At 63.5% G+C, this 12852-nt stretch overlaps 1 protein-coding gene across 1 annotated transcript in view; it reads left to right on the forward strand.

The window, feature by feature from the left end:
• The first annotated feature begins 3130 nt into the window (after positions 1-3130).
• The window catches only part of ANKMY1 (ankyrin repeat and MYND domain containing 1), a 33999-nt gene continuing 24277 nt past the window's right edge, over positions 3131-12852 (forward strand). Inside the window, exons 1-5 of the mRNA XM_045845651.1 lie at positions 3131-3261; positions 5638-5827; positions 7363-7506; positions 10588-11060; positions 12350-12566. Of these exons, the coding sequence (XP_045701607.1) occupies positions 3131-3261; positions 5638-5827; positions 7363-7506; positions 10588-11060; positions 12350-12566 (1155 nt within the window). The remainder of the gene's footprint in view (positions 3262-5637; positions 5828-7362; positions 7507-10587; positions 11061-12349; positions 12567-12852) is intronic.

Below are 12852 nucleotides of genomic sequence, written 5' to 3' on the forward strand. Positions count from 1 at the left end.
GAGAGAAACATCGATCATTTGCCTCCCAACCGGGGACCAAGCCCGCAACCCAGGCATGTGCCCCGACCGGGAATCGAACAGGCAACTCTTCAGTCCCAGGGAGCCACACCAGTCAGGGCGGTTTTGTGCATTCTTAGTAACCACATCCTTCATAACTGCCCTGTCGGATGAGGTGCCTTTGAGTACAGCTTTATGCTTATTCATGTTTTTTTTTGTTTCCTAGTTATCCTTTGTAATTTCTGCATTTTATTTTGTATTGTAAAGCATGGTTCATATAAATAAAGCTATTTACTATCAACTTTTCATCATTTCTTTCCAGACCAGTATTTTCGTTGTTTGTCTTTTTCTTAGTTATTAATTTTGGGGACATCACTCTAACTTTAAAAAGTTACAATAATATAAGTATTAAAAATGTAATATTATTTAATGTTCACACAGTTGCCTATTCAATAAGATTTATTGAGAAGACCTCTAAACAGATGTTTTTTCTGAGAGCCAGTGTATTTCAGAGAATGGTTTCAGTGAAAAGTAACTGTCTTGCAGCCTTGCATATATTTATTTAGTTGCAATTTCCATTTTATTTTAATAGTAGCAAAAAAATTTTCTGCTTCCTCTCCATTGTTTACTTAAGATTTGCAATCCATTCTTCCAGAGAATACACCCCACTCCAGACTGCTCCCCCCTAACCCCCACCATACACACAGACCTAGTACTGGATAAATCTGATAAAATGAACCCGTACAGTCCCTCTGGGTGACCTGGGTTCTCTTTATTCCCGCTGCAGCCCCCGAGCATTGCTAACGGCCAGATCTGTTCTGCAACCAGGGGCTCCCTTGTGAGCTAACGCCTCAAGTGTGGGTCTGCAGCTGCTGCAGGTCCGGGCAGCACCAACAGAGGCCCCCCCAGAAGAATCCACTTCCCTCTTCCGTCCTAAGGACAGACTCCACATTCCTGGGATGAAATTCCCATTTTCCCAAGTTCACAGAAGCCACTGAAATAGATTTTCCGTTCCCCAGCTCCAGAAGGGGCCCCCGTTACCTCCAGCCAATCAGTAAAGCTGTTCTCCCATGATCACTTCATCAGCAATCATGGTGTTACCGAGCCCAACCAGTAGGGGGAGCCCTAGTGCTCGTTGACTACCAGGCAAATCTCCAAAACACACACACACGCACACACACACACACACACACACACACACACACACCCCACCCCCCCACCCCCGGGAATTCAGTAGAAAAGAAAGGAATCTTTTATTTTATGGCAAGTTTCTGCCTAAAATATCTGGGTAGCAAAAGTAGGGGGAGAGGAAAAATCAGAGTATAACATGACTATTCGTCATTACAACCCCTACGTCCGGTCAAGAACTGAAAATACCACGAGAACAGAGACCTGTTCACAGTGCTGTCTATTACCCCCCACGGCCTTGGAAACAGCAGCAAGCTTCTGCCTCAAACCCTAAGACACCCGAAGGAAAATCACCCTGTCACCCTCTGCCAGCTCAGTTCAAGGTTGTGCCAGGAACCTCTTCTCGCACCTGAAAGTATCCTGAGCGTAGGTGGCTTAGCTGGTCTCCAGTAGCTGTCCAGCTGTTCATTGCCTTGTAGGAAAACAGGGTCTTAGTAGACGTAATGACGCCATACTGGATCAGACCAAGTGCCTGGTGTCCGTATAAGGAGAAGGAGATTGGCAGACCCAAATACAGAGGAAAGAATAACTTCTGTCGCTTTAAGGCGCCCAGTTTGTAACACTTTGTTGCAGCAGCTTCAGGAAACGAATACATCAACCAATGCAAAGGGCGCTTAAAAACATGTCTGGCAAGCCCGACAATTTGGTAAGATTGGCAAGACAATTCTAAACTCTACAAGGTGGTCGCAGGGACCCCGGACTCCAGCCTCATCCCGGACCCCGACCAGACCGCCCTCCGCAAACATTTACCCTCCCCTGGCTTTACTGGGACGGTGGACAAGCTAATTCGCCCCTTAGGTGAGCCTCAGTTTCCTCGGGGCTCTCTGCACCGAGACACTGGGAGCCTTTCGCGCTACGTGCCCCGGGGAGCCCTTGGCCCCTAAGCTGACCGCCGTCCTCTCGCGGGACATTGAACTCGGTGGATGGGTGGGTGGGGGTGAAGACTGACCTGCCGGGGAAGCCAACGGCCGGGCTCAGATAAGCCAACAGCACTCGCGGACGTGCGGGGGCGCCGGGGGTGGGGGGGACACTGCCGGGGGAGGGTGAATGGGGGACACAGGGCCAGGGAATCCTGGCAGGTCCCCAAGGGGCAGGTCTTGCAGCGGTCCCAGGACGTCCGGGGGCGTGTCCTCGCAAGCGGGGCGTGCCTGTGGGCGTGTCCGGTCGAAGCCTGGCGCGGAATTGGCGGAGGCGGCGGAGAGCCGCACGTGGGCCCGGTCCGTTGCCGGGGAAACCCGAAGCTCTTGGGCTCCGGCGCCTGGCCCAGAGGAGACTAGCCAGCGGCGCTGCGCTGCTGGCGGACCCCGGGCCATCGCTGCGAGCTCTGCGAGCCTCGGTGAGACCCCACGTCGGGGGCGAAGTCGGGATCCCTGAGGGGAATCGGCGAGTCCCGGTGAGTCGAGGTAGGGGGTCTCCGAGCTCCTCAGAGGCGCCCTGGGGGCCTGTGCGTGGGTCCCACGTCCCCGGGGGGGAGCACAGAGGAGATTTGGGGCCCCACGTGCGTGACAGGCTGTGAGTTAGTATGAGTTAGGGGTTGGGTGGAGGCCATGCCTTCACGCCCGGTCCCGCAGCCCTCGCGGGTGGGCTCCCGAGGCCCCCCGGGGTAAGGGGGAGCCCTCTGACTGTGCCCCCAACTCGGGAAGCTAGCGGGCGCAGGACTGGCCCCCACGACGAGGTTCTAAGTTGTGGTCGTGGGAGGGTGTCCCGACGGCTCTTCCTGCGGTTCCTGCCCCACGAAGGGACAGGAACACCCTGGGAGCTCTGGGGAAGCTTTCCGGGCGGTTCTAACAGGATGTAGGGGGCTGCGGCCTTGGGCCTGGTCCAGTGGGGAGGGGGCCGTTTCTCTGAGGCCGGTGGGGCTGTGGGCGGTCAGTGGGCCCCTGCCAGGAGCCCCCAGAGCTAATGTGGGTCTCGGGCTTTGCTTCCAGGTTCAAAGACGAGAGACATGGAAGGGGGTTACTCCTCGGACTTATTTTACAAAGTCCCAAGCGGTGACCAGCAGGAGGGGAGGGGCAGCGAGCCTCCTGCCTCTGAGGACCCCGGAACCCTGGGGAGCTCTGCGCTCTTCACCAAAAGGTGTGGGGACCCCCCCACAGGCCGGTGGGCCTCTGAGCCTGGGGGCCAGGTTTCGCTGGGATCCGGCCTCGGGGCAGGGCTGCAACATCGCGGAACGCTGTTTCATCCCTCGAAACACTCGTCTCTGGAGAAACAGAACACCTGATGGTGTATCGACAGTCAGGGAAATGACCGTAGCGGGTGACTGGGCCCCAGAGCCCGACCTTTGCTCCTCCCTCAAGCCTGCCCACTCTGGCCCCGCCGTGTCACCTCCCACCCTTAGGGACGACACTGGCTGGACATCTCGTGGTCCCAGGTCGTCCCGGCTTCTTCCCGGCTGTGGTCCTGAGGGCTGGCGTGTGGCAGGTCTGCCTTGGGCTGGGTGCCCCCCTCCCGTCTCCAGCCACCCTGACGTCTCAGGAAATCACCCCATGACCCCACTGGGTCTGTCTGTCCCTGGTGTGGACTGCACTCTGCTCTCCAGCCCCGGAATGGCCGTGTTGAAGCCCTACCCCCGATGTGATAGCGTCAGGAACGGGGGCTTTGGGGGGTAATTAGGTCAGATGAGGCTGTGAAGGTGGGACCCCACGGTGGCACCACCACCCTCATAACAAGAGGAAGAGAGACTGACTAGCAGCGTCCCTCCCCGCCTCTTGAGGACTCAGTGGAAGCCGACCCTCGCGGAGCACCGAGTCTTCAGGCTCCCTGACCGCGGACTTCCAGCTCCCAGCGCTGGGAGCCACGCCCGCCTGTGTCCGAGCCCCACCCGTGTCCGAGCCCCACCCCCGCTGCTCAGGACAGCAGCCGGAGCGGCCTGACGCCATCCCCACTGAGCGGACGCCGGAGCAGAGTCACGAGGGTGTAGGGAACCCATCTGGGGGCAGAGCCAAGTGGTCGAGCTGCCGCCTGCCTTGCCCCCCATTCCCCGCGCCCCCGGCGGGGGCCTGCCAGCTGATGGCTCGCAGGAACGATCTCCTCGCTTGACCTCCAGGTCGTGTTCACTCGTTTTTCTTAGGGGAATGTGTGAGCGTTTTTATTTCGCATAGTCTCGCTGCCTGTTATCTTTCCTCATTATTATTTTTTAAGTAACAAGTGCCGTCTGTGCCAGGCGGAGAATGAGAAACCACTGGCACGTCGGTGCGCTGGGGCTGGGGCGGAGGACCTCGGTCCGGGGACCTTACCCAGCCGCTCGCTGTCCTCCGTTCTGAGGTCGAAGGTCGCGTTGTCGTGGGCAGGGCCGTCCGGGTCTCGGGAGTGGGAGGTGCGGTACCGGCACCGGGTGTGAGGGCAGCCGTCTGCCCCTCCGCCTACACGTCCTCTCACCGGGCTGTTCTCCGCCCCTCCCGACTTCCTCCGCTTACGGGGACAGCCGTCTCCGCGCACTAGGGTCCAGTCGAGTCACCCTGCGTTTCCGGAGGAGCAGGACTCCGACACGTGAATTCTGGCGGGGGCGAGGGCACAACTCGACCGGCAGGGAAACAGAACCCAAAAAGCCCCAAACAAAGCGTGTCTGAGCGTCCAGGCTTCATCGCCGTTGCGTGTGGGCGTCTGTCCTTCCCGGGTTCTCCCTACAGACCCGCGAGGACGCGGCGAACAGGGGTCTGAGCGCCCGGAGCAGCCCAGCCGCTCTCTGCTGGGCGGGTGCCTCAGGCCTCCCAGCAGCTCCCGGCCGGCACTGGAGGGCCACGTGGCGGAGGGGTTCCGAGCCTGAGCGTCCCCGTGCCAGGCGCAGCCCGACAGCGGGGCGGGTCTGGGGACAGGCACCCCGATGGAGCACCCCGAAGGGAGGCCCATGCAGTGGGGAGGGAGGCAGGGAGGGGGAGTGTGTGCTGGGTGGGGCGGGGGGGGGGCAGACCCCCATTTGATCCAGGAAAGGGGAAAGCCCACCCGCCACACGCTCTCTGTCCCCACCGTGCGCCCACTCACCCCCGACCCCTTCCTGGACCCACGGGTCCGCTGCTGCAGCTCAGGCGGCCCTCCCGTCCCCCTTGCTCCGGGGCCCCTGCCCCTAGTTTAGCCCGTTGCCCGTTCCAGACGGGTCTGCCCGCTCTGCCAGCGGAGGAGAGAAGAGCCTGCAGGGCACACTGGCTGGCGGCCCACCCCGGGCTCGCCCAGCGCGCAGTGGGCACGAGGCAGCCATTGGTCCTCTGCCTGGTCCTGCGGCCAGGCCACCCTCGCCGGTGCCCTGGCCAGGCGGACTTGCTGTGTGGCCGCAGGCAGGCAGTCACCGCGCCCTCGCTGCCTCACTTTCCCGTTCTGGGGAATGGGGCTATCGGCAGCCTCTGCCCCAGCGTTGCTGGGAAGGAGGAGTGGGGTGGGGAGCAGGGTTCTCACTCTCCAGACCTGTGACCAGCTCAGTTCTCCCGCCTCTGCCCTTCACCCCCGCCCCAGGCACAGGCCACAGGCCCTGGTGGAGGAGGAGGAGGAGGAGGAGCCCAGGGGCGCGCTCACGCAGCAGGACCTGCAGGAGACCTGCGTCCAGCTGGCCCAGGGCGTGCAGGAGTGGCCGGACGGCTGCGTCTACCGAGGGCAGTTCGGCCCAGGCGTGAAGATGGGCTCTGGAGAGTTCTCGTGGCCCACGGGCGAGGTAACCACCGGCTTCCGATGCTTGCTTCCCCCTCGCCCAGGGCTCGACCACCCAGGGCCCTTCTCGTCCCTCCCTCGAGGGGCGTGGTGTGAACGCACAGGCCCAGCAACCGGAGGGTGGCCGGGCTGATGCCCCCCCGCCTGAGGACCCCCCGAACGTGCCCCGGGCTCCCAGGAGCCGCCAGACCACGTGACCAGGCCCCGGGCAGGAGGGCGGGGCCCTGAGCTGGCGCAGCCGGTCAGACGAGACCCCAGGGGGGTGGACAGACGGAAGCCGGGGCCCTGGCCCCAGTGCTGGGCGTGGACGGCACAACCTCACTCGGCGCCCACAAACAGTGCAGCACGCAGGCGGTTCCCCGTTGGTCGACCGGACACGGACAGTGGCCCTCGCCGCCGTGCACACGGAATGGCGTGGGCGGCGGCCGTCCCCATCCTGGGGCTCCTCTGCTGCCCAGGGTCCGGCAGGCACCGCCAGACTCTCAGGACGAGTGACCCGAACTAGGCCCGGCTGACGGGGAAAGGGGCTTGTTGGCCCTTGGCGCCGGAACCCCTCGCTGGGGCCCGCAGCCTTCCCCAGCGTGGCTGGGCCCAGGGACCCCGCGGCCGGCGGCGGGGCCAGACTGACCTTCCGCCACAGGCGAGCCCACAGGGCGGTGTCACTCGCTGCTGCTGCAGGGGAGAGACCGCCCTGGCAGGACCCTGGTCCGGCTCGGGGTCGGGTCCCAGGGCCAAGCCCTCCCCAAGGCCTGGGCCGCAGGTCAGGAGTCCTCTGGCTGGACGGGCTTGGTCACGTGGGCGGGGGAGGGTCAGTCCACTGAAAAGCCCCTGAGCAGTCAGCTCCGCTGCCCAAGGGGAGAGAAGGGACACTGAGCAGGCCACAGAGTGTCCCCTTGGTGCGGGGCGGGGACAGTCGCCCGAGAGCCGTCCAGCCCGTTTCCGGTGCGGAGGGCAGTGTCCGACAGGCATGGCAGTCGGTGGCGTCTGGCGACTGGACGTTGGGTGCTCCCTCCTGGGGCCCCCGTGGGCGACAGGCCCCGGACGCGGCCCGATGTGGAGGAGTTTACGATCACAGCCACACCTGCGTGCCTACAGCCCACAGCCCTCCCCCAGGGCCACACGGGCGCCAGGAGGCTGGCAGCCCCCCTCCCTGGGCTTCCTGCGGCCCGGGGACCTGCGTGGAGGCTGGCAGGGTGGGAGCTGAGGCCAGCCCAGGGCCAGGGAGCAGACACAGCCTCTGCCCAGACCCAGGGGGGCACCGACCCCGTCACGGTCATGGCCTTTCCCTTCTTGACTCAACTCCCCCCCCTCCCCCAGCCAGGTGTGGCCTGGGGGTGTGACCATCAGACGGACCCCTGGCCCACCCTCTGCACCGTCTGGATGACCAAGCTCTGTTCACGCTGGCCACCCAGACTTGAACGGGACCCTGTGGCCGGGCAGCCCGGCGCCCCCGCTCACAGCTGGCCAGGTGTGGGGCTCGGCTGGGAGGGCGGCCTGGGCGGCTTCTCAGACCTGCGTCTCAGAGCGCTCCTTCCGCAGTCCTACCGCGGGCAGTTCTACCGGGACCACCGCCACGGCTTTGGCACCTACACGTGGCCGGACGGCTCCCATTTCACCGGCATGTTTTACCTCAGCCACCGAGAAGGCTACGGCACCATGTACACGAAGGCACGGCTCTTCCAGGTGAGTGGGCGGGGCCCCGGTGCTGGCGTGGGGTGGGGGGCAGCGGGGGGCTGTCGCCGGATCTCCGGGCCACGGGACAAAAAGGTATCTCGGCTCTGAGGCGGTTCGTTTCCTGTTTGTATACGTGTCTGTATGTAATCCTGCCAATAACAGGGTGCACGAGCGTACAAGTGAAAACGAGAAGAAACTGGAAGCCTCTTCACTGCTGTGTCCCCAGAGTAGGGACGCGTCGCCGGCCAGTTGTCCAGATCTTTAGCTAGAACAGCACATGCGCCTAAACACTGACGTTTTTGTACGTAAACGGGATCATTCTCTCTACATTGTTGTGGAACTTGCCCCTCCCCCGCCCCGAGACTGTTGCTGGTTGTGCAAGTACAGACCCGTTTCCCCTTATTTTGTTCCATCCCAGTGTAACTCACAGTAAAATCCACCGTGTCGGTGCGCAGCTCCGAGGGCCCGACCGGTGCAGAGCTGGGCAGCCGCCCGCCGCCGCCCCCACCGCGCCGGCGTCACAGGCCTCCCGGCCCCCGCCAGCCCGGGCCTGACTCCCGCTCGCCCGTCAGGCCGCCTTCGCCAGAACGCCGGATGCGCGAGACCGCGCCCCGGGTCTCGCTGAGCGAAGCGTTTCAGACCGTGTGCGCGGCCGTGTGTGTCGGGGCCTCGCCCTTCTGGTTGCTCGGTGGTTTATTTCCCGGGGGGCCACCCAGTTTACCGCCCCCCAGCGGGCAGACGTGGGGGCCGTTCCCAGTGTCCCGCGGTTACGAGGGAAGCTGCTTTAAACACGTATCTGTGCGCACACCTGCGGGTGTCTGTACGTGTGTGTGTGAGAGTGTGTGTGTGTGCGTGTAAACATGCTCCCAGACTTCCAGCGGCTCCCCATCAGTCCCGCCTCCACGCCCGGCCCTCAACAACCACCAGCCTGTCCTCCGTCACTGCGGCCTCCCCTCTCCTGTAGCTCTGTGTAAATGGAGTCCCACAGCATGCGACATGTTCAGTTCCTTTTCGGTGTAGGGTGGGATTCTTTTGAGATCCGTGCCTGTTTTCCCCGTGTCTGCGTGTGAAGGAGCTGCATCCCGCCGTGCGGATGTCGGCCACCGGCCGCCAGCTCACCAGCCGCTGCACATCTGAGTTCTTCCCAGCGCTTGGTGGTTCTGAGTGCAGCTGCCCGGAGCTTTCTCTTCCACGTGACACGAGTCTTTAGTGTCGGCCGGAGGAGCGCTGTGACCGGGTAGCAGCCAGCTGTGTGGCGCCGCATCTGTGCCGACACTTGGCACTGGCAGTTTTGAAACCCTAGCCCAATTCTCATGGGTGTCTTGCTGTTTGCACTTGCAGCACCCAAATGGCCCATGATTCCAACCTCCTTTTGTGCTCTCAGCTGCCGCCTGTGCATCTCCCGAGGTGAAGCGCTCGTTCCTGCGCTTTGCCCGTTGTTTTAAGTCGGGTGTTTGGGCTCTCACTGGAGTCACAGAGGTGTGTGTGTGTGAGTGTGTGTGAGTGTGTGTGTGTGTGAGGTGGGGCAGTCGTCCATATGGAAGATGGCACGGCGATTAATGAACAAAAGCACAAGACTCAGCCCCGTGCCTCACATGCCGCGAAGACCCGGCTTTCGCCCCACGCTGTGCTGTGGGCACGGCGCTCACCGACCACACGACTCACGACCACTTCCTGCCGGCAGGGGCCCGCCGTTCCGTTCTCTTCGCAGTGCCTTTTGGAAAGCGGATTTTTAAAAAATGGTGACAAGGCCCCACTTACCCACTTTTCTTCCCTCGTCTTGCTTTTGTGTGTGTGCTCCCTAGCTAAAAAGTCTTCGCTTAACCCCAGGTTTCTAAGATCCTCGCCTGAATTCTCTTCCGATTTTCAGTTCTGGCACTCACCCTTGGGTCTGCGGTTCATTCTGAGTTCGTGTCCGTGTTTCACGGGAAGCAGAGACCACTCCTCCCCTCTCCGCCCCACCCCCCTGTCCCCCCCACATGTGGACACGCGACTCTTCTGGCCCCGTGCGTGGGAAAGACTGACACCCCCCCACGGCCCAGCTTTTGCGTCTTTGTCCATACCCCCATGTGGACACGCGGTTCGTGTGACGCCGGAACCGACCAGCGAGCTCCGGAGTCAGCAGCCTCGTCCCGCCCGCCGCGGCCACGCAGTTTCAGGGGCGTCAGCGGCCACTGTCTGCAGCTGCTCCCTCCCGAGAGGGTGCGCCACAGGGACCGCTTAGGAATCCTGCGATTCCTCCTTCATCGTGAGCTCGAGTCGCTGTATTTACAGAAGGCCGGACACGCCCTTGATGGCTTTCTTCTGTCCCAGTCTTCAGAATAACACGTTGATTTCCTAACACCCTTGAGCGTGTCGATGACAGTCGTCATTGTTGTTGTTGTTGTTTAGTATCTTCATAAACTCTGGCTTTTCAGTCCCCGGCAGCGGCTGGGAGGCTGTCCAGCCCTGGGCCGGGCGAGCCTCTGTGCCCCGGGCCCCGGGGGTTCGGGCAGCTCCAGCCCCAGGAGCGGCTGTCCACCTGCGGACCCCGCGGGCACGGCGGTCAGGAGCCGTCTGGGTGGTCCTCTCCGCTGTGTCGGGCGGGCGGGCGGGTGGTGCTGCGCTGTGGTTTCTAAGCTTTTCCAGCGGCAAGTCCAGGACGTTCCTTAAAAGTTTCGATGAGGAAAGACACTCCCCGTTTCTCCTGACGGCTCCAGCCCAGTTTAGAGATTTTCTTTTTCTTTGTAGAGGTTTCCTTTTATTTTCCTTTACGTTGAGGGAGGGGAAGGCAGGCGGACAGGGAGGGAGGGAGGGAGACGCCCCTGTGGGGTGCGCCCTGTGTGGGCCCGCACCCTGGGCGCCTGGGCGGGCTCCCCCGCTGCAGCCGCTGAAGTGGGCCCCCGGGGCCGTCCCCGTCAGGCTGCCTCCCGCTCGGGGACCTCCAGACACGCCCGCCCCTGCTCGGGAAGGCCACCCTGACCACCCAAGGGTGGTCAGCATGCCCTGTCGGACGTGTCCGTGGCCGCACGTGTACTTCCGGCCCCTGTGCCCGGGGCCCAGGAAGCCGGCCACAGAGCCCCCCTTCTTCCCGCGGGTCTCGTTGCGCAGGGGCTGTACCGAGCGGACCAGCGCTTTGGACCGGGCGTCGAGACCTTCCCCGACGGCAGCCAGGACGTGGGGCTGTGGTTCCGTGAGCACCTGCTCAAGCTGTGCACCTCGGTGCCGGGCGGCTTCTCCATCTGCAGCTACCCGGAGTTCGCGGGCTTCCTGGCGGACGCGGCGGCCCGAGTCAGCCTCCCGGACGAGGGCACCATGCCCTGGGACCTGCGCGAGCAGCAGGACCCGTTCTTCTACGAGTACAAGCGCTTCCTGCTGGACGACGACCTGACGCTGCCCCCGGAGATGCACGTGTACTCGACCGACAACACGCACATGCCCGTGACGCGGGCGCTGCGCCGGGACCTGGACGCCAGCCTCTTCCTGCACAGCGTCCCCCCGTTCGCCGAGGACGGGGGGCCCTGGCTCCTCCGGAACGAGACCCCTCTGCTGGTCAGAATGCAGAGGCAGGCTTACAAGTTCAGGTAAGGCCGGCCGCCGTGCTCACCCAGGGAAAGCCGGTGCCGGTGGCCGGGGCACCCCGGGGTGCCAGAGGGCTGCAGGGGCCTGCTCCGGGGGAAGGCGTGGTCAGGAGGCTGCTGGGCAGCCAGTGTGCAGCCAGGGCCGGGGACGGGCTGGGGAGCAGGGCCGACAGGCTCCTGAGCCTGGGCGCTGAGCTCACCCCCTGCTGCGGGGACCTTGTCCGTGTTTGCCCTGCGGACGGAGGTCGGAGCGAGAGCCCCAGACCCGTGCAGGGTCGTGTCTGCGGCCGGACGGTTGGGTCCCTGTGCGGCGTCCGCACACACACGGAAGTGTCGTTACCTGGAGTCTTCACAGGGACCCGGGCAGAGAGCCGGGGCTCGGGGGGCTGGGCAGGAGTGGGTCGAGGGCCGGCTGGGCCTCCGGCTTCCCCAGAGGTGGCGGAAAAGCTGGGGCTGTGCTGCCAGTCCCCGAAGACACCCCCGCCCCATGCCTCGGGGTGGGTGGCGGCACCAAAGGAAAGCAGATTTCTTAAGCAAAATCTTCAAGAATATTTAAGTTTTTTCTTAAGCTTTGCCTTCCGATACCAGTGAACTGTTTCAGAACGTGTATTTTGTGAGCGCAAGTGGCTACTTATGTGTCCGTCTGTATCTCTCCAACACCCACCCACCCACCCACCCATCCATCCACATTCACCAGGCCTTTACGTCCACCCACCCATCCCCTGGTGCCTGATGCACCAGTCCATCTGTCATGCAAACATCCGCTCAGCCCGTAGCCGTAGGCGACTCTTGGGCACACAGGCTGTCGTGAAACCACACTTGGTGACTGGGAGGAGGTTGTGTGGACACAGGAGGCTTGTGTGTGTGGGGGGGGGATGGGCCACGGGCCTTGCCTGCATGCCACTCAGAAAGGAACGGAATGAGCAGGGGTGGGATGTGCTCGCTCGGTGCCCGGTGCCAGACCTGCGTGGGTGCCCGGCCCCCTTCCCACCCCGGGCCCTGCTGTGAGAGCCCCCCCCGACCACACGGGGGGCCAGATAAATCAGGGGCACTCACAGCCTGAGCATGTCCGCCTGCAGGCAGAGTGTCTGTCCGGCCACAGCGCCACGTCCACGCTGACCTGGCTGGCCAGCGCAGCGGACCCTGGAGCTGAGGGGGAGGGGCAAGAGAGGGCGGGGCAGCGCAGGGTGAGGATGGGGAGGAAGGGCAGGAGGACGGGCCCAGGGTCCCCCTCGGGTAGCAGGGGTTGGGTCCATGGAAACGCTCCCCCCCGCCCCGCCCCGTGTTGCCAGGAACACGCAGGCGCACTCCAGCTGGAACATGGGCGCCATCCTGGAGGGGGACCGCAGCGGCTTTGCGCGCCCGGGGCCCAGGGAGCGGCTCTCCAGGGAGCTGATCCTGAAGGCCGAGGAAGGGAACTACGGCTGGATCTACAGCATCCTGAGGGACAACCTGGCCAGCCCCGACGTGGCCGACGCCCAGGGCTACACTGTGCTCGCCGCGGCTGCAGTGAGCGCCCCCTCCCCCCACCCCCCACCCCCCACCCCGCCGCATCTGTCCGGGGCCGCCCTCGAGCGGGGCGGGGGACGTCCCCTCTGCCCTCGGGGGGCCGCAGTCCCCCCAGACAGTCCCTCCGTGGGGTGCCCGGGGTCCCACAGGAAAGGGCGAGGGACCACGTGGGTCCTCCAACGCCTGGGGCACGTGCCGGGCGTCCCTGGGCCGAGTGTGAGAGGAAGCATGAGGCCGGCGTCCCCGAGCTCAGGCCGGCGCGACCTCACGCGGGGAAGCCGCCTTC

Source organism: Phyllostomus hastatus, unplaced genomic scaffold (genome assembly GCF_019186645.2).
Source record: "Phyllostomus hastatus isolate PE091 unplaced genomic scaffold, TTU_PhHast_1.1 phas_contig_477, whole genome shotgun sequence".
Classification (NCBI taxonomy): Eukaryota; Metazoa; Chordata; class Mammalia; order Chiroptera; family Phyllostomidae; genus Phyllostomus; species Phyllostomus hastatus.